This window comes from Diabrotica undecimpunctata, chromosome 5 (genome assembly GCF_040954645.1).
Source record: "Diabrotica undecimpunctata isolate CICGRU chromosome 5, icDiaUnde3, whole genome shotgun sequence".
NCBI lineage: Eukaryota > Metazoa > Arthropoda > Insecta > Coleoptera > Chrysomelidae > Diabrotica > Diabrotica undecimpunctata.
Window position 1 is genome coordinate 66,469,881 of NC_092807.1, and position 19,370 is coordinate 66,489,250.

The following is a 19,370-nucleotide window of genomic DNA, read 5'->3' on the forward strand; positions in this document are numbered from 1 at the left end:
GAGTAGATTGATTTGCGCGTTTGTGATAATAGCCATCGGTCGTTAACCGAAAACGGAAGCGAGCAAAGAACAGATAAAAAAATAATTTTGGTATGATTCTTTTTAAATAACATTTTATGTACATTTATATGTAGATATAGTTATCATGATAAAATAAAAACAATAAGAGCCATCACAAATCCAATTCCGACTTCACTGTAACTGTTGGCACAGTTGCATAAATCTGTGTTACAATAACAGTACTCCATTGAAGATGTCCGAGCACCTTTGTCGTTGATTTTATGACATCCGGGAGTATATGGTTCTTCCACTGATACTTCTTGATGCCATTGTCCGTGGTGGTAATTTTGAATTACATGTTTTTGGTTAGCACAGTTCCTTTCAGTTCCATTGATAGTCGCTGAAACATAATAGGCAATATAGTCCAAGCTGTACAAACAAAAATTAATGATTTTGAGCATTAATTAGTGAATTTTTGAAACCGTTATGAAGGGCAATGCCTAGAGTAACTAGGCGTGCTCACGCTATGCAAGTGCGTGCAACTCCAAATTGTTGGTTATAATTTTTTTATGACATTTTTTTTTAAATTACAAAAACTGTGTTTTTTGATTATTTTTATGTTTGTCGTATCAAATCAATATTTTAGGGTAAAATGAGCACAATATTATGAAAGTACATAAAAAAGTTTAATTTTAGCTGTGCTAAATTAAATTTGACCCCATGGTTTATGCAAAATTAACGATTGAAGGTCAAAAAATGTAAATTTTTTGCCATTTTTAATTTTTAAAATAACTTTTGTAAAAAATATCTTTTTACACAAAAAGTTTTTTAAAAACTATTGTATTAAATGGCACTGGATGTTCTTACAACCCCGCCAAATTTGATTTTGATGTTATAATTTTGGATGACCACTTCTCGCGTTTCTCATACAACTTCTCCCTTCCCATTTCGTCCTTTTATTTTAACGATTTCTTTAAATTCCTTTTTTGTTTGTTTCTTATCTTCTTGCTCTTTCCAATTTCCATTCCACCTTTTTTATTCCCTCTTGTATTTCTTTATGTGTCTTCTCTTCCACATGTTCTATTTGTTCTTGTAAAATTTCTATTTTATGTGTGTTCTATTCCACATTTTCTACGATTTTGTAAAATTTCTTTTTTCTTCCTTTGAGTTTCTAATTTTATTTCTGTTTGTTCTCCTCTTATCTACTTCTTTTTATATTTGTTGTAGATAACTTTTTACTTCGTATTCATATTTGTCCAGTCTCCTTTCTATTCGGCTTGTCATTTTTTATCTTCTTCCCTGTTTTCTTCTTGTTGTTTAAACGAATATATGCATTCAACATAATTGTGGTTCTAAAAAGAACTATTTTGTTATAATCTAAATAAAAAGACAATTTTAATAACACGAAAATAGCAAAAAACACATTTTAACGAAACTTTTAACGAAGTCCATTCACTTCAAAAACCCTATGAATTCTTTCGTTAAACTATCTTCTAAAATAGTTTGACGGATTGGTAATAAAATTGGCGGAATTTACTATTTGCTACCATAGTGATTGACAATTATTTAATTCTTGTGAGTGTACCAGTTATTTCATACACCCCAGAAATAAAAATCTAAGTGATTACATCGGGTGTTCTAGGCTGTCACGAATCTTCACTACCTCTGCCAATCCAACGATGAGGAAATTGCTGATCTAAATCTAGATAGTTCCATACTATTAATGGACAATGAGGCGGAGCTCCATCCTACGTACCACATATCTCGTCTTTGATTAAGTGGCAATCTTCTAGATCGTCGAAAAGTGTAATTTGTAGAAACTGTAAATACGAGTTACTATTCAAATTTGTGACTCTCGAAATAGATGCAGATTTTTATTATCCCAACTGTGGCTGTTTCTCCAGATACCTCTACGTGTAAATGGAACCTCGTCAGTAAAAAGATTTTTTTTAATAGCTATTAAAATTTTACTTGCTTTATAAATGCAATTCTATGCCCCAAAAACATCGACATAATTAATACATTAATCAAAATAACTGTGCCGCTTCATTTTTTACTTCAAATATCTCGAAAAATAACAAATAACAATTCCGCCAGTGGCGTAGAATGTGGAAGTAGTCAGCCATTCACTTTCCCTGTCGTACGCCTCTGGTAGCAGCCAGAAACGTTTATTTAACATTATTTAGGAGGGTGTACAGTACCTACACTTCCTGTCAAGTATGATAAGGATATGTCAAATGTTTTAAAGTACTGGATACAAATAGATTTTAAATAACACACCTTGTAACTCAGTAAGGTGCCACATTTTATTTAAGTGATTTGGGTTAAAACTTAATATTTTGAGCCCAGGAATCTACAGTTAAATATTTTCAATTATTAATGAAACAACCTGTTTTTGCTTGATATGCACTTCGCTTGTGCCGCTGGTGAATAATCAAACTCCGTGCGAAAACAAAACTGACTTTATTTTGAATTACACAATACATATAATATGAATGCTAATAAGTATTATGTCCGCTCGCGCTGAATGCTGTATCACCGATCTCGTCTCGTATTTGAGTGCTGTCGTCTTTGGGGTGCCTTTAGGGACTCGTCTTATCTTCACATATGGCATAATATATCTTCATACGCTACTATGTTGCCGGATTGTAAAAATGTATAAAATAAACTTGAATTGGATAGAGGCGTGAACACAACCTGTATATGCTTTCCCTTGTAGCTATAAGTATAATATATAAAAGAGAAAATAGAAACAGCTGTATTCTTTACAAAAAAGCTGAGGGCATTGCTCCAAGAATGATCCAACCAGATAAAACATGCCCTCTGTGTGTATATAGGTGTTTTATATTAGGAATTAATAATAACAGTTAAAAATTAAAAAAGACTCAGACTTCAGTTTAGTTGTGTAGCTACGTTTATTGCTCTTGAAATTTGTTAAATATAACATTGAAACACAGTTCTTGATCCAATGAGATAAGTAAGTATTCTTTTTTGTTTATAAATAACAAATTTAAATTGATATTTACATCAATTATCTTCTCATTGTTTCTGTATTATGTAAAAAAATTATATTCCCTTCAAATGTCTTTCGATCCTCTAATTAATTATCTATACATTTTTTTCTTATTAAAGTTAAATTTAATCGATCAATTTAATAATAATAAAACTGGTGGCATTGTCTCTTGAGCTCAAAAGTTGATTTTTTTATATCTAATGTTAACGGCACAAAAAGTTTTGCAAATGAATCCTTAAATTTATTATTGTGTATTAAAAAAATTAGCTTAATTTAAATTAAAATAAGCTTAAGGTGTTTGTGACATGCCGTTATGTTTGATTTTTCTTTTGCATTATATCCTATTAGCTAAAGCTGGTCATATAATACCGATAGTAGCAAATATGTGTTTAAAGAACCTTTGACATGTCGCCATATTTGATTTTTCTTCGTCATAGTTTTCCATTCGCTAAATATTGTAGGTAATATGAGATATCGCACGGTGCTGTATGTTTAGTCGTTTAGGCACTATAAGCTTTTGACAATTTACCCTGTGAACCCAACCCTTTATTATTTACTTCTTGAGCTACCCTCTTTCCAACTACACATCGTACGTACGATCCAACTAGCCTATCTCGAGCTGAACGACGTCAGAGTGGAAGTGGAGGGCTTCAACTGACCCAACTTCTACTACAATTTAAACAAATTAAGCTAAGTAGAATACTTTTTTTTAAATCTTTTTTTTGATGTCAGCCATAAGAATCAATTAGTTAAAAATGTGTATTTGGTGCATATCTGCATATATTATGTGCATATAGGGAGCGCTGTAGCTTAGTTAATTTATAACGCTAATGTGGCCCCTACTTCAAAGCAATAAATAAAAGGTTGAAAATTTTTTTGAAGAGAACCCGTTTAAAATTAGATCTCTATCTTTTCAAAGTTCCGGCTGGCAAATTTTATAAACGTTTAAGAATTTTTAGAAACAATTAAAGGTATCTCGAAAAAGAATTGACCGATCGGAAATTACGAAGGCTCATTTGATTTTTATTTAAAGGAGCTCTAATATAATGCTTTTTGTATATAAAAAAATAATTTTTACAAAAGTTATTTCAAAAATTAAAAATGGAGAAAAATTGACATTTTTGGAGCTTCAATCGTTAATTTTGCATATACTATTGGGTTAATTTTAATTTAGCTCAGCTTAAATTAAAGTTTTTTTTATGTACTTGCATAATATCCTGCTCATGTTACCCTAAAATATTGATTTGATACAATAAAAATAATCAAAAAACACCTTAAAAGTACTATAAAAAAATTGTAACCAACAAATTGAGGCGCACATACTTGGAGATTACTCCAGGCACTGCACTTCATAACGTTTTGCTGCTTTCAAAAATTCACTAATTAATGCACGTTTTTTGTCTACAGCTTGGGCTAATAAAAATTAGAGTATTGATTAGACAGGTTTTGGTTCAATTTTTATTGTACCCTGACGAGTTACAAGTAACTCGTCATATATAATATCGTATATTATAAATCGTATAATAAATTGAAAATTAAACTGGCTATGAAGCTATTTTCCGGGTATATAATTTTATCTGATATATTGTTTTATTTAAAACGGCTTACTTGGTATTTTGGCACTGGTGAATTTTTTCATACAATACGTTGAAAATGGACATTCTACAATAAATTTATCAGAGTAGTCGAAGTCCTTGCACAGTCTGATTGTTTCGTTAGTGTAGTATTGTGGTAGGGCAGATAAACATTTAAAACATCTTACGGCACTTTCCGTATTTGGAATATCTGAAAACAAGAACAATAAACTAATTATAAAAAGGAATCTATTTAATTGGTAAAAAAAATAATTTTTCGATACTGCAAGAAAGGTAAAATGATACGGTTTCTCTCTACTTCCTGTAGTCGTTCCAAAAATGCTTTAGATAGTTGCAGTCCTGGGATGTGGAGATTAGGATTTACAAATAGGAAAAATGTGGGATCTGAGAATAGATGAGATAGCGAGATACACCATTGCAATAGTTCGTAGTTTAAACCCAATATAAAATAATATTTGATATTTAATATCATATTAATAATAAATAATATAATATTAATTTATTTCAAAACCTCTTTGAATTAAGAAACTGCCAAAATAAAAACAAAAGTAATCCACATAAATCCTCTTGCACCGTATACCGGCTCAAACGATACAGAAGAAGCAAGGACCCTTCAACATCAAAACATGGATAGTTGCCCATCTAGTTTTAACAAATTTATGTCAAATTATGCAGATAGAAGAAAGAGCAGCTTTGATACGAGCATAGAAATACAAAAAGAAGTTTTGAAAGATGTGTCTTTAAACTATGTATCTGCCTACTATAATATAGAAAGAATAATTTTTGAATCATCGGTTCTCTCAAAAAATAGCGTAAGTAATTGTCGTACTATATCGCTTGTCGTGTTTATCATGTACGTTTATGTTCCCAGAATGTATCATTAGTTGTTGGTCTCCTACTAGGATTGTTCCACTGCCATTCCATCGTATTTCACTTAGTCCAACAATATCTAACTTGTACTTACCAATCTCTTGGCTAACTTGCTCCAATTTGCCAGTTTCGTAAAGGGTTCTTACATTCCATGCTCCTATGAATATGTCCTCTGTTGTGTATCTTTCGGGTTTGTCTTTCGTTCTCGCTCTTTTCCTATTTTTAATCTTACTCGATTCCTTTTTCTTTGCTATGTCTGTCATCATTAGTGCTTTTATTTGTGTATATTCATTTTCTGTGAGTTTTTTTGGTTTCCCTGGGTCTCTTTTTTTCCCTGTGTTTTCCATCTATTATTAATGTTTTATTTTAATAATTTTACCTTTATTTATTTCTTTGTTGGCGACTTGTCTTATTTTTTTCTGTATTTGTACTTGTAGTTCTTCTTTTTTTATGTCATTATTTGTAGTCTTTTATGTGTTTTAGTTTAGCTTTATTTTGCATGACCTTGTCTTTTTCAAGCTTGTTCTACAGTTTGACCAAATATGTTTTTTTCTACCAGTTTAATTGATTTTTCTATTTGAACATTTTTGTTCATTTCTTTCTTCATGAAGTTCCCTATAGCTTGTTTCAGTATATTTCTATCGATTGTATCTGCTGGCAAACCTTGTATTATTACACTGTAGACTTTTCTTTCCTTTTCTAGTCTTTTCATGTGCAATTTCGTATCGTTGAGTTCTTTTCTTATTTCTTTCTTCTTCTTGTGTTTCGATTGATTTTCTTGTTTAACTTTCTCCAATTCTTCCTTCAGGTCATTTAGGTCCCCCCCAGTACTTCTCTGTTCCTTCTTTATCTCTTTTACTTCCGTTGTAAAAATTTTTGTTTCTTTGGTTGAGTCTTGCATCATTTTGATTATTTGGTCGACCTTATTATCTTGTTTCTCTGTTTCGTTTTGTCTAGCCATTTTCTTACCTTTTCCGAAGCATCTCTCCTTTTTTATCTCGTCCTCTTCCTATTATCTTCGGATGTGTGGTCGTCAGAACCCATTGTGTATTTACAGATTTTTTTAACGGGTATTAACAAATTCGACAACTTACGTGGCGCAACCAGCGTGTATTATTGACTCCCGTTACTTTATAGTCCAACCGTTATTTTGTAACTGTTTGGAATGCGAAAAAATGTCGACCCCAACTCAGCATCTCAGAGTTTAGACACTTTGTCAATCCTAATTAGTTCCCGTTCTTTTTAATTATTTACAGTTCGATCTTTTTTGTACTTTTCAAAGAGATATAAGAAATTGTACTTACTTAGAGATTATTATCCTAGTTTTATTATTTTTTTTTGTTCACCTTAAGTGCAATTATACTTTCTCACTTTACGATCACTCTAGTATACGAGAAACTTTTTAAGTTATCGTAATAATTATAAAATTTTGATAAAAATTACAATCACTCATAAACACGTCCTACTAATTCAATTAGACATTTTTAAATAGAATTTGTGAAAAAATATTGCGAAAATTAAAATCCATATTTAAACTTTAAACACTCGATATCTCGGAAACTAGCAATATTTCTATAAGACACGTTGGACAGAATCATCATATTTTGAGGCCTATAATCTACAACTCAGAGATTTTAAATTCTTAATGAATCACCCTATACAGGTGCAGTAAATGAGTACAACAAACTTTAGGGAGTGATTCTACATGAAAAAATTATAACAGTTTGCTATATGAATATCGCATCGCATCGTTTGCAAGCATACGATAGAATAAAAAGGAAGGAATTAAAAGAGACCCTTGAGGAACTGGGAGTTAGCAGAAAGTTGCGTAACATGATACATCTTACTTTAGAGAATACAGAAAACAGAGTCAAAGTAAACAATCATGTATCGGACAAATTTATAGTAAACGAAGGATTAAGGCAGGGCGATCCTTTGTCATCATTACTCTTCAATTTATGCCTAGAAAAAATAATGCGAGAAGCGAAAATCAATAGAGATGGACTCCTATATCATAAAAGACACCAAGTTTTAGCATTTGCGGATGATATAGTGTTGCTGGCAAGAGGAAAAAAAGAGCTACAGGAGATAGTACAGAGAATAGTAAAAGCAGCAAAGAAAATGGGACTTTACATAAATGAAACTAAAACAAAATGTATGCAGTGGACAGATGATCAGTTCAAGGATGGACAAAAGTTTAAAGTAGAAGTAGAAGAAAGATTATCATACGAATTCGAAATGGTAGAAAGATTTACATACCTAGGTACAATAATATCACGCAAACCTAACATTAAAGAAGAAATACAAGCTAGAATAATGGCAGGCAATAGAAGTGTACATGCTCTTAGTGGAATGTTGAAAAGCAAGTTTTTATCAAGAAAGGCAAAAATACAGTTATACAAAACAACTATACAACCAATAGTAACGTACTGCAGTGAGACATGGACAATGACAAAAAATGAACAAAATTTACTGGAGATATGGGAAAGGAAAATCCTGAGGAAGATATATGGAGGAATAATAAGGGACGGTTTATGGATAAGAAGATCAAATGATGAGTTAAAGAAATTATATAATCAACCTAACATAATAGGAGTCATAAAGGCACAGAGACTAAGATGGCGAGGTCACCTAGAAAGGATCCCGAACACGAGGACTTCAAAAAGGGTAATGAACTACACTATAACTTTAAAAAAGAGAAAAGGAAGACCAAAAAATAGATGGAATCAGGAGGTAGAAAAAGATATGGAAGAAATTGGACTACAAGGCCAGAAAAGAAAAATGAATAACAAGAAGGAATGGAGAAAAATCACATATCGAGCCAGAGAAGATCTCAGTACATAAAGAAAAGCGAAAATGAAGAAAGAACAAACTTTTTAAGCCATGGGCCTCTAAGGCCTTTAGTGCTATTGTATATATATATATATGAATATATGTCCGCAATTGCTTCGTTTTCCGATATACGGGCTATTGAAATTTTTCTTCCAACTTAAGATTTATTTTTTGTTCTGAAACTGGTTGAGAGATACAAATGAAATTTGGTGAGCTTTAAGAGGTTATTTTTTCCATACAATTAAAAATTGTATATTCATTATTGACGCGTATACGAGTAATGGTCTTAATTAAAAAAAATGGTACGCTACTGAGATATTTCAAATTAAAAATCTTTCTTTTTTTTATATGAGGTACCGTTTTTATACCAATAAAATAAAACATCGTAAGAAGTATTTTTCATGTCTTTAATACATTCTCAAGAACTATTTAATACAATTTCATTAAACCAGAACAATAACAGAAAATACCATTAATAAAATTTTATAAAAAATGTTCAAACTGATCTCCCTGAAACGTGACATAAGATTCAACTCTTTCAATTCGAAACATTTTGTTTATGTTTATACAAATCACTTTTACATAAGCAAATAAGAAATACAACAAGAATACTTGCACGAATACGACAGCCCATTTGACTAGTCTCATTGGCTGTCGTATTCGTGCAATTATTCTTGTTGTATTTGTTATTTGCTTATGTAAAAGTGATTTGTATAAACATAAACAAAATGTTTCGAAATTCTATCACTTCAACAAAAACATATCCAGGCGCAGATGTCTTCTCAAATCAGTTTATTATTGCAAATATCAACATACGATTAAAACAAAATTTATAAAAAAATGACGCCCAAAATAAACTACTAAAAGAAAATAACATCCAGGAAAAAGTAAAAAGAGAGATTAATAAGACTTTTGCGAAACTAGTTAATGACACTACTTGCGACATAGAAAAACAGTGAAACAAAATGAAGACATCTATTAACACACTTTCGCATGAATATCTTAAATCAAGAAAAGAAAAGAAGCAAGAATGGATGACACATAAAATTGCATAAGAATATACTAAGGGAGATAAAAAGAGCAAAAGAGCAAACATGACGGTTTCATATAAACACGGAGATTAAAGAGGTAGAGAACACTGAAAACAACGCAATTCAGGGATAGTTATAACATAAAAAAAGATTTTGACTTTTGGCCAAAGTAATAGTGCGATTTGAAAATGTATCGAGATCTTCACAGTCAGAAAAGGAGTTACGTACTGTCACCAGCAGTATTTAACATCTACTCTAAAAATATCTTTGAGAAGCCTTGGACGAATCAGAAGATGGTATTGCAGTAAATGGCCAACTTATAAATACATATTAGATATACAGACGATACGGTATTGTTGGCAGATAGTGCGAAGGGGCTACAATGGATGGTGGATAATGTTGTAGAAACTAAATTATAAGAAGACAAATTTATTAATCATTAGTAAGATTATCAACATAAAGGCCCAAATTACAATAAACGATACACCGTTAGAAAAAGTGCAAAAAATATGCTATTTGGGCTGCAATATTAAGGATGCCTGGGATCATAACTACGAAATAAAAACTCGCATTAAAAAGCCTGAAGCTCTTTTAACGGTTTTAGGAAGATTCCCTGAAACTTATCTCTAAGTATTAATATACGCATAAGAATTCTTAGATGTTATGTCTTTAGTGAAATCTCTACCTACGGAGTAGAAAGCTGAAGAACATTTAACATAACTATTCTCCAGAGGCTAAGAAAAGACAAAGAAATTATTAACACTGTAAAGAACAGAAAATTGGCTTACTTCGGCCACATTTGCGTAATAGTAAATACCGACTTCTTCTTCGGAAGTTGATTCTACAAGGCAAGATTGAGAGAAAATAAAATATTGCAGAAAAAAAGTATTAAATATCCTTGCTGGCCAATCTTAGGAAATGGACTGGTCTAACGTCAACTGATCTATTTTGAGCTGCTATGAATAGAATAAGATGGGTCACTGTGGTCGCCAACATCACTAGAATATAGGCACCTTTAGAAGAAGAAAAGTTGTTTCAGTTAAATTGACTGAAACTTTGCAGAAAGTTAGCTTTGGTCATACCGATTAAAGTTCTCATTGGCCCAAGACTCAGAAATCAATTGTTTTTTAGTTACAGAGCTTCAAAGTCTATTTTTTAGTTTCTATTTTAAGTTTCTATTTTTCAAAATCATGAGTTTGGAAATGTACCGTCCCGCACATTCAATATACGGCATCTGAATCTCAATAAACACGAATTTGGGATCGGAATGACATTTCTTAATGTCTCACTGTCAAAAAAAAAGTCATTCAGATATATTCGTGTTAATATTCCCATATTCGTGTTAATTGAGATTCAGATGCCGTATATTGTATGATTTTGTACTATTTATGTACTAAAATCCGACAATTGAAGTTATATAACTCAAAAACAGTTAATTTTTGAGTCTTGGGGCAATAAGAAATTTTGATAAGCATGACTAAAGCTACGTTTCAGCAGCTTCTTCACAATTTTTTGGCAAAAAAGATTTTTCATCACAAATTAAACGAAGAATTCAAAAATGATTTTTAATTTGAAATATCTCAGTGACCTACCTTTTTTTCTTCTTTAAATAAATTGAGACCATTACCCTTATGCCCGCTAATACGAAATATAAAATTCTTATTTGTATGTCAAAAATTACCTCTTAAAACCCACCAAATTTCATTTGCGTCTCTCAACCGGTATCAGAGCAATAAATATATCAACAGTTTGTAAGAAAAATTTTGACACCCCAAATCATGAAAAAGTACGTATTTGCGGACATACTTTTATATAGCAAACCGTCATTATTTTTTCATGCAGAATCACTGCTTAAAGTTTGTTGTACTTATTTACTAACACCCTATATATTATACAAATATGTATTACTCAAATGGACTAAAAACCGACAATTTGAACCTCTGTAACTCAGAAACAATTGAAGTCTGGGTCTTGAGACAATCTGACAAATGAACTTTTGTTCAGCATGACCAAAGCTAAGTACCCCTCTGCAAGGTTTCCACCAATTTTACTGAAACCGCTTTTATATAAGAAAAGTGCCGGGGTGCTTCCTCAGTTTTACCAAAGTATGGGTTGGAACCTTTCTGTAAAATCCCGTTCATTTAATTACTCATACTATACTTAAACTTTTTTTTTGCTACTGATATATCTATCTTATCAGCCAACACATTGCGTATGCAGTTAAAACAAAACACATATTAATCCTAATAAAGTACGAACGAGAGCCGCTAAGCGAGCGGATTTTATAAAGGCGAAGAGGAAGTGTTAATCACGGTAGTTACGGAAAGACGTGGGTCTCTCCCATCAGATTTACAATAAACATAATAAAACCCTACACATGTTGTATCCGTACTAGACAATACATTATTAATATAACGAAGTATACCAGAACGGAAGATATAATAATGAACTGTCTTTATATAAAGCAGTGTACCAACGACGAGACCGATGTTCATCCAATGATGACCGGGTCAAGAAACCTTTATTAGTTTTAGTTAAATTAGTTTTTCTTTCACGCGGGTACTGTGAGAGTTTAGCTGACAGCGCCAGCAGTCACATGTATTACGTTTTTTACACGTCACGTGCATGAAAATAGTCAAATCCGGAAGCAATTCCGTAGAGTTTGTAAAACACGTAGCACACTATTATTCAAATATATTACTGCATATATATAATCATAGATTAAAGCAATTGCAAGTAAAAGTATTAAAAATATAAACATCCCAACTCTTCTCTACACGATTTTATTAATAGTAACTTATATATTGTTTTATTATAAAATTTAATAAAAACTATGCTATAACAACTTATATCTAACTGCAATGAGGTTAATAATTTAAGTATATATATATATATATATATATATATATATATATATATATATATATACACTAAACCTAGAGCTAAGATTAATACTATTATAAAAATTAATATTAAACTCACCAGTCTTCCGGGTTGAACCGCGTCTATATCCATTGGGTCGAGCTTTCGACATCCTCTCTGATGTCTTCTTCAGGGCTTCCGAGGTCTAAGTCTCCCGAGCTCCCAGACACTACTACACTCACTAGTCACTTCTAGTTCACTCACTAGTTCATTACTGAACTAGAAGTGACTAGTGAGTGTAGTTGTGTCTTGTGGTTCGGGAGACTGACACCTCGGAAGCCCTGAAGAAGACATCAGAGAGGATGTCGAAAGCTCGGCCCAATGGATATCGACGCGGTTAAACCCGGAAGACTGGCGAGTTTAATATTAATTTTTATAATAGTATTAATCTTAGCTCTAGGTTTAATTGTACTAACTGCGGAAATCTTTCCGAATATATATATATACATATACATATATATATATATATATATATATATATATATATATATATATATATATATATATATATGTATCTATACAGGGTGGTCCTTAAGTAATTGTACAAACGAAAACCGTAAATTCTACACTTTAAAATATTACGATTTAAGCCAACTTGCTTTAATAAAATGTTGATATTACGAAAGATACAGGGTGTTTAAAGTGGAAATTTAAAATTCTATTTTGCGCTATAACTTTTACGTTTGTAAATATTTTTGGACAAAAATTTATAATTGGATGCTTTAAAGCAGGATAAATTATAATTTTATACAAACTTTAATGTAACTGATAGAGGGCGCCACATATGCTACATGTGTGGCATATATTTGCGCTTAACTTTTTTACTCTTAAAGTTAGCTCTATTTGTGTTAAAACATATTAAAGATACATTATTTTTACAAGGAAAAGGTATACTTGTTGATAACCTCAAAATTTAACCGTTTTCGGGATATTCGCATTTTATAAGTCAGCTGCATAATAATTCTTAGTTGTAATATTTGTGCGGTGAAGCACTGAATACCTGTAGATAAGCATAATTTACAGTTTATTCTTATTACAACAACTCAAAGATGATCATGTAACATTACAAAATTTTTGTTATGGCTGCTAAATGTCTTATGAAAATATTCTTCATCTTCTTCTTTAGGTGGCGTGTCCGTATTCAGACGTTCGTCGTCATCATGTTTACAATTTCCCTTTTATATCGCTTCCTAAGTTTCTATACCTACTGGAGTTGTATTACTTTTTCCCTATTGTAAAATGCTGAAAATCCAAAATATGTGGTTTATGTAAGATGGTACACCACCACATTCTAGAGAGAAGGCAGTGAGAACATACTTAAATATAACTGTTCTGAACGTTGGATTTATCGTGGCAGTCATATTCCTTTGCAATGTGGTGAGATATTGATATAATTATTTATAATTATAATATATAATTATTTAATTTATAAAAAATTTCAAAAGAATACTTATCTTCATTACGTAAATTATTTAACCATTTTTATTAGGACAATTAGAAACTAAAGCCCAGGTATTGAATAACACATATGTGTCTTGTTTCATAATACTTTTGCTACCAATCTAACCTTAAAGACTCAGCATTTTTACAAAAACATCATCGTTGGCCTAATAACCGATATTGTTATAAATATAGTAAACACACAGGTAATTTAGTTCAGCATAATATTAGTTCGTTAGTTAATCATAATAGACCATTTGTTCGAGATATAATATTATAGTTACTCGTAAGCTGTAACGTAATCATATAAATAAGTAATGACATGTATAGGTTATTCCGTATTTATATAAGTAACCAATGAATCAAATACATCACAGTTTAACCTCTGCCACAAATAAGACGTAGTTCCATAATATACCATAAGGTTTGGATATGTATCCAAAAGAATATATTCATCCATTATACATTATAGCCACCACGTAGCCCAGAATTTAATCCGCTTGATTTTGGTGTATGGGGCGTATTAAAACAACGTGTCTATAAGAATCCCATAAACATTCGCAACCAACTATGGGAAGAAATAAATACTGCAGCAGTTTCTTTAGAACCAATGATGCTATTTAACATGAGACGATCTTTTATGTAATATATTGACAAATGAATTAAAGAAAATGGTGGACATATCGAACACTTACGTTGACAAAAAGTTATGCTTTTAGTTTAACTATTTCTTAATTTGGTTTGTAAACAAAATGTTTTGATTATGACTTTAATTTAACATAAAACGTAAAATGTTTGATGTAAAATCCCTATTATTCTGTTTTTGTCAAATCCTATTATTAATTATCCTGCTGATATATTTATTTTATTTAATATTTCGTTAACTATTGATTTTAGTTAAAGGTATTTTATACCAAAATTTAGATTTATTAATGTTTTTGTCTATTTTTCTTCGTTGCTTGGAGTAATTCCCTTAAATCAGAATTATGCAGCTGATTTGTAAAATGCGATTATCACGAAAACTGTTAAGTTATTAAGAAGTATACCTTGTTTTTTGTTAAAATAATGTATCTTTAATATTTTTTATCAAAAATACAGGTAACTCAAACAGCAAAAAAGTTAAGTGCAAATTTATGCCACATAATATGTGGCATATGTGGCGCCCTCTATCAGCTACATTAAAGTGTGCATCAAATTATAATTTCTCATATTTAAAAGTACCAAGTTGTAAATTTTTATGCATAAATCTTTACAAACATGAAAGTTATAGCGAAAAATAAAATTTTAAATTTGCACTTCAACGCCCTGTATCTTTCTTAATATCAACATTTTATTAAAGCAATTTGGCTTAAATCGTAATATTTTAAAGTGTAGAATTTACGGTTTTCGTTTGTACAATTACTTAAGGACCACCCTGTATATGCAGGGTGAGTCACCACTAACGAACGTAAGATTACAGCTAAAGGGTAAATAATAAAGACAAATTATTTTTTGGTTTTGGTTTTGGAACTACTTTCTTCTGGCGTGTCTAATTTAATTATTATGTTTACTTATATGTGATTAAGCTACATTATTGGTTGTAATGAAAATCACATTTTTAACTAACTAGTGTTTGAAGTTTCGCCTTCGGAACTCCGGAATCATTCCCAAAAAAACATTATTATAAAAAATTCTGGAATGTATCATAACCTAATAACAAATAACTTTGGTTATTTTATTTTCCCAATAATTTTTTTTTAAATAATTTCCGGGTGGACGTCGAAACGTCAAACACTAGTTAGTTAAAAATTTGATTTTCATCACAATGCACTTATATTCAAATCTTAAATATAAATGTGACTTCTAGGCAGCAAAATTCACTTCGATAAACATTATAACTATAACTTTACTATAATGTAACTGAAAGTTTGGATCTCACTCGGTCGAGATGTCATATAATATAATTTTGCAATTTTTAGTGATTTACTTTAGATTTAATATTGTTTGTTGTATAATGTGTCTTGACCTTTCATCAAACGGGTTGTGACAAAACATAAAGGAATTTTTTGTAATTGTAATCATTGTTAGGTGGTTGTGATTCATATTATAAGTTTGTTGCCACCTTATCAAATTTCGTATTAAATTATGACTCATGCCAAATAATTGCTATAAAGAAAAGACTTACATCAGTTTTAATTTAGAAAAGATTTATTATATGACTATTACGGTAAGTCTTAAAATTGGTATATTCAAATTGAAAGATAGACCAAACTATATAGTACATAAGAATGTTTAGGACAATGTTTTATGAATTCGTTTGCTTTGATATTTTTGTAAGTTTTGCTGTTAGATCTAGTTATCATCAGAACTCATCATGATCAAATAATCAGAAAAGACTGAAGAAAAGGTATAGATAAAAACTAGAAAAAAAAAACTATAGAATGGAAATTTCTGAGGAGATGGTTACCTTTGTACATCTTTAGACACAATATATTTGTCACAATGTTATTCAGATTCTTAAAAGAAAAATTTAGTGCTTTGAAAGACGGTAAGACATACTTTAATTTTATAAATATTTTTTTGTGTAATTTGCCCAATTTAAAAAGTAGTTTTCGGTATTGTACAATCAATTATTTCATGCTTACTTGTAATACCAATGATGCATACAGCAATTGTAAAATAATTTATCACATATCCGTTGATCGTCATCTTTTACTACTAATATGGATATAGCAGTAAAATAAATTTTTGAATTGAAAATCTAAAGCGGCGGTCCTAAAGTTTTACCATTTTCAAATTACGTATACTAATCTCCAAACAAAAACAAACTGGTGTTTTATTTACTTTCTCACATTTCGTTCTATTCAATTTGCACTAAACACTTATTCGACCGACCGAAAAACATAAATATTTATGCATCTACAAGTTCGTAATTTTCCAAAAAAAGAGGATGTAATGTTTTAACTTGGTTCGCAAGCGAGCTGTATTATTATCAATACATACACGACAAAGGCAAACTATCAACTGAGTGAGAGTGATCGAGTGTGTAAAAATCGCGACTCGAGACGGCTTAATGTATAATAAAATTTCTGCCACCGTCGCGTCGATTTTCATGGCCAACTACGATTGCAATGTCGAATAATTCTCGAGATGATTTCGTAGACCAGCACCAGGCAAGGCAATAAATAAAATTTTCGATTACGTTATTATGAACTTGTGATCTTACTTTTTGTCTCGTTTTACTGTAGTTCTTAAACGTGCCGGCGTCGGTGAAAGGAATAGCGAAAAAAATTAAATCATTAAAAATAAAATAGATTCAATCCACATAAGGATAAATTTGACTTCCTAATTTCTGACAAAAAATTAAATTCTAAAGGGGTTAGTCAGGACTGTAGACTGGCTTCGTATATCCTCAATATTAATAAATTAAGGAACCATTTTTCAAATATGTAATACCTAGTAGGAAATGTGAATATTGAAATAATTTATTGGCACCAAAGTTAAGTTTTTTAATAATATTTTAACGAAATAGCCCATCTCTGATACGTCATAATTCTTAGAAGGAAAGATCTAGAGAACACAAGAATTGGCATTTCAATACCACCCGTCTTCATGCGCTTTCGATGAGACGAATTAGAGGCGGGACTACGCCAGAATATTCTCGAACATAGTAACTTTAGTAATATATATATATATATATATATATATATATATATATATATATATATATATATATATATATATATATATATATATATATATATGTAACGATGTTATGAGTTGGGTTTTAGTTGATTAGAGAGTACCGAACTGTAAACTATAAATAAATATATTTATATAAAATCGTAGACTAATTTTCGAAACCAAATTTAGAATTTCGCTTTAATCTGTGGCTTCTAAGAATTGCAAGGCAAAACAGACGTTGATAAATATGTTATGAGAGACATGGGGAATCTAAAAATTGCATTCCACAACATATCTCCTCAACTAAGCAAAATTCTTAGCGAATTGGTTTCTAGTACTCATACAGAGTATATCGAAATAAAAAGAAAAAGAAAGTTAAGATTTGATTTCACGTACAGGGCGCTTGCGCATCCGCTGATACGTATTTCGGCCTAATAGGCCGCATCAGAACGGCTTTCGCAATCGCTCTGAACGTGAAATAAATATTTTCTGTCTTAGGAAGCAACTTTAACATGGCTTCGTATAGACGCAATGTAGCGACATCTGATAATAAAATCGTAGACTAATTTTCGAAACCAAATTCAGAATTTCGCTTTAATGTGTGCCTTCTAAGAATTGCAAGGCAAAACAGACGTTGATAAAGATGTTATGAGAGACATGGGGAATCTAAAAATTGCATTCCACAACATATCTCCTCAACTAAGCAAAATTCTTAGCGAATTGGTTTCTAGTACTCGTACAGAGTATATCGAAATAAACACTTTTATTATAACTAACACAAAAATGCTACCACCAGTTAATACGGTAGCCTTAGATCCGGTAATGAAATAAGAATCACCTAGAGACGAAACGACACATAATATGAGATTCAAATTGCCACCATTTGATGGAAAGTCTTCTTGGTCCATATACCTTAGACAATTTGAAGCTATTGCGACAGCCAATCATTGGACAGAACAAGAAAAAGCTGTTTCCTTGACTGCTGTTATACGAGGTGATGCTGCGGATATCCTAAGATCAATTCCTAAGGGTCAAGAAAAATGTTACCAGACCTTATTCACTCGACTAGAGAAACGTTACGGAGATGCCCATCTACAACAAGTCTACAAGGCGCAAGTACATCAGGTGGACACTTAGGTATCACGAAGACTCTGCAAAAGGTTCGAGAACGGTTCTATTGGGTGAACTGTAAAGATGATGTAAGAAGATGGTGCCGGAAATGTGAACTGTGTGCAACCAGTAATGGTCCAGTTGGTAAAAAGAGGGCACATATGAGACAGTACAATGTTGGTAGTCCTATGGAAAGAGTAGCAATCGACATTGCAGGTCCACTTCCAGAGACGAATGATGGAAATAAATATATCCTGGTAGCTATGGATTATTTTACGGAATGGACTGAGGACTACGCGATACCAAATCAAGAAGCTGCTACCGTGGCAGAGGTACTTGTTAAAGAATTCTTCAGCCGATTTGGTGTTCCTTTGGAGATCCACTCCCACCAAGGGCGAAACTTCGAGTCAACCCTTTTCCAAAACGTTTGTAAATTGATTGGTGTCAATAAGACCAGAACGACACCCCTGCATCCTCAATCAGATGGAATAGTCGATAGAATGAACCGAACAATGGGTAAACACCTGTCCAAAGTTGTATCAGAACATCAAAGAGATTGGGACCAGCACATTCATTTATTCCTTCCTTTATACCGCTCGGCCGTGAATGAAACTACAGGCCAGACTCCAACCTGCCTGATGTTAGGTCGTGAAGTTCGTTTGTCCTGCGACCTAGAGTTTAGCTGCAGACCTTCCGAAGAACATGTTGCAGCGAAGATTATGTCGACCGCCTGAAGTTAAGAATGAACAACATTCATGAACTTGCCCGACAACATATCCAGATAGCCAGTGACAGAATGAAAGATCAATATGATTCTCGATGCAAGAGTGAAAGCTATGAGGTAGGTGATCTTGTTTGGCTTTATAATCCACAACGTCGTCGAGGCTTGTCTCC

At 31.7% G+C, this 19,370-nt stretch overlaps 2 protein-coding genes across 3 annotated transcripts in view; one reads left to right on the top strand and one right to left on the bottom strand.

The window, feature by feature from the left end:
• LOC140441362 (rabankyrin-5) overlaps window positions 1-19,370 on the top strand; it is a 456,167-nt gene that overhangs the window by 24,716 nt on the left and 412,081 nt on the right. The window lies entirely within an intron of this gene.
• On the bottom strand, window positions 83-16,799 carry LOC140441363 (uncharacterized). Its single transcript, XM_072532040.1, has 3 exons — window positions 16,328-16,799; window positions 4,622-4,798; window positions 83-400 (listed from the first exon to the last, which is right to left on the bottom strand). The coding sequence occupies exons 1-3, from the start codon at window positions 16,389-16,391 to the stop codon at window positions 144-146; spliced, it is 498 nt and encodes a 165-aa protein (XP_072388141.1). The 5' UTR covers window positions 16,392-16,799; the 3' UTR covers window positions 83-143.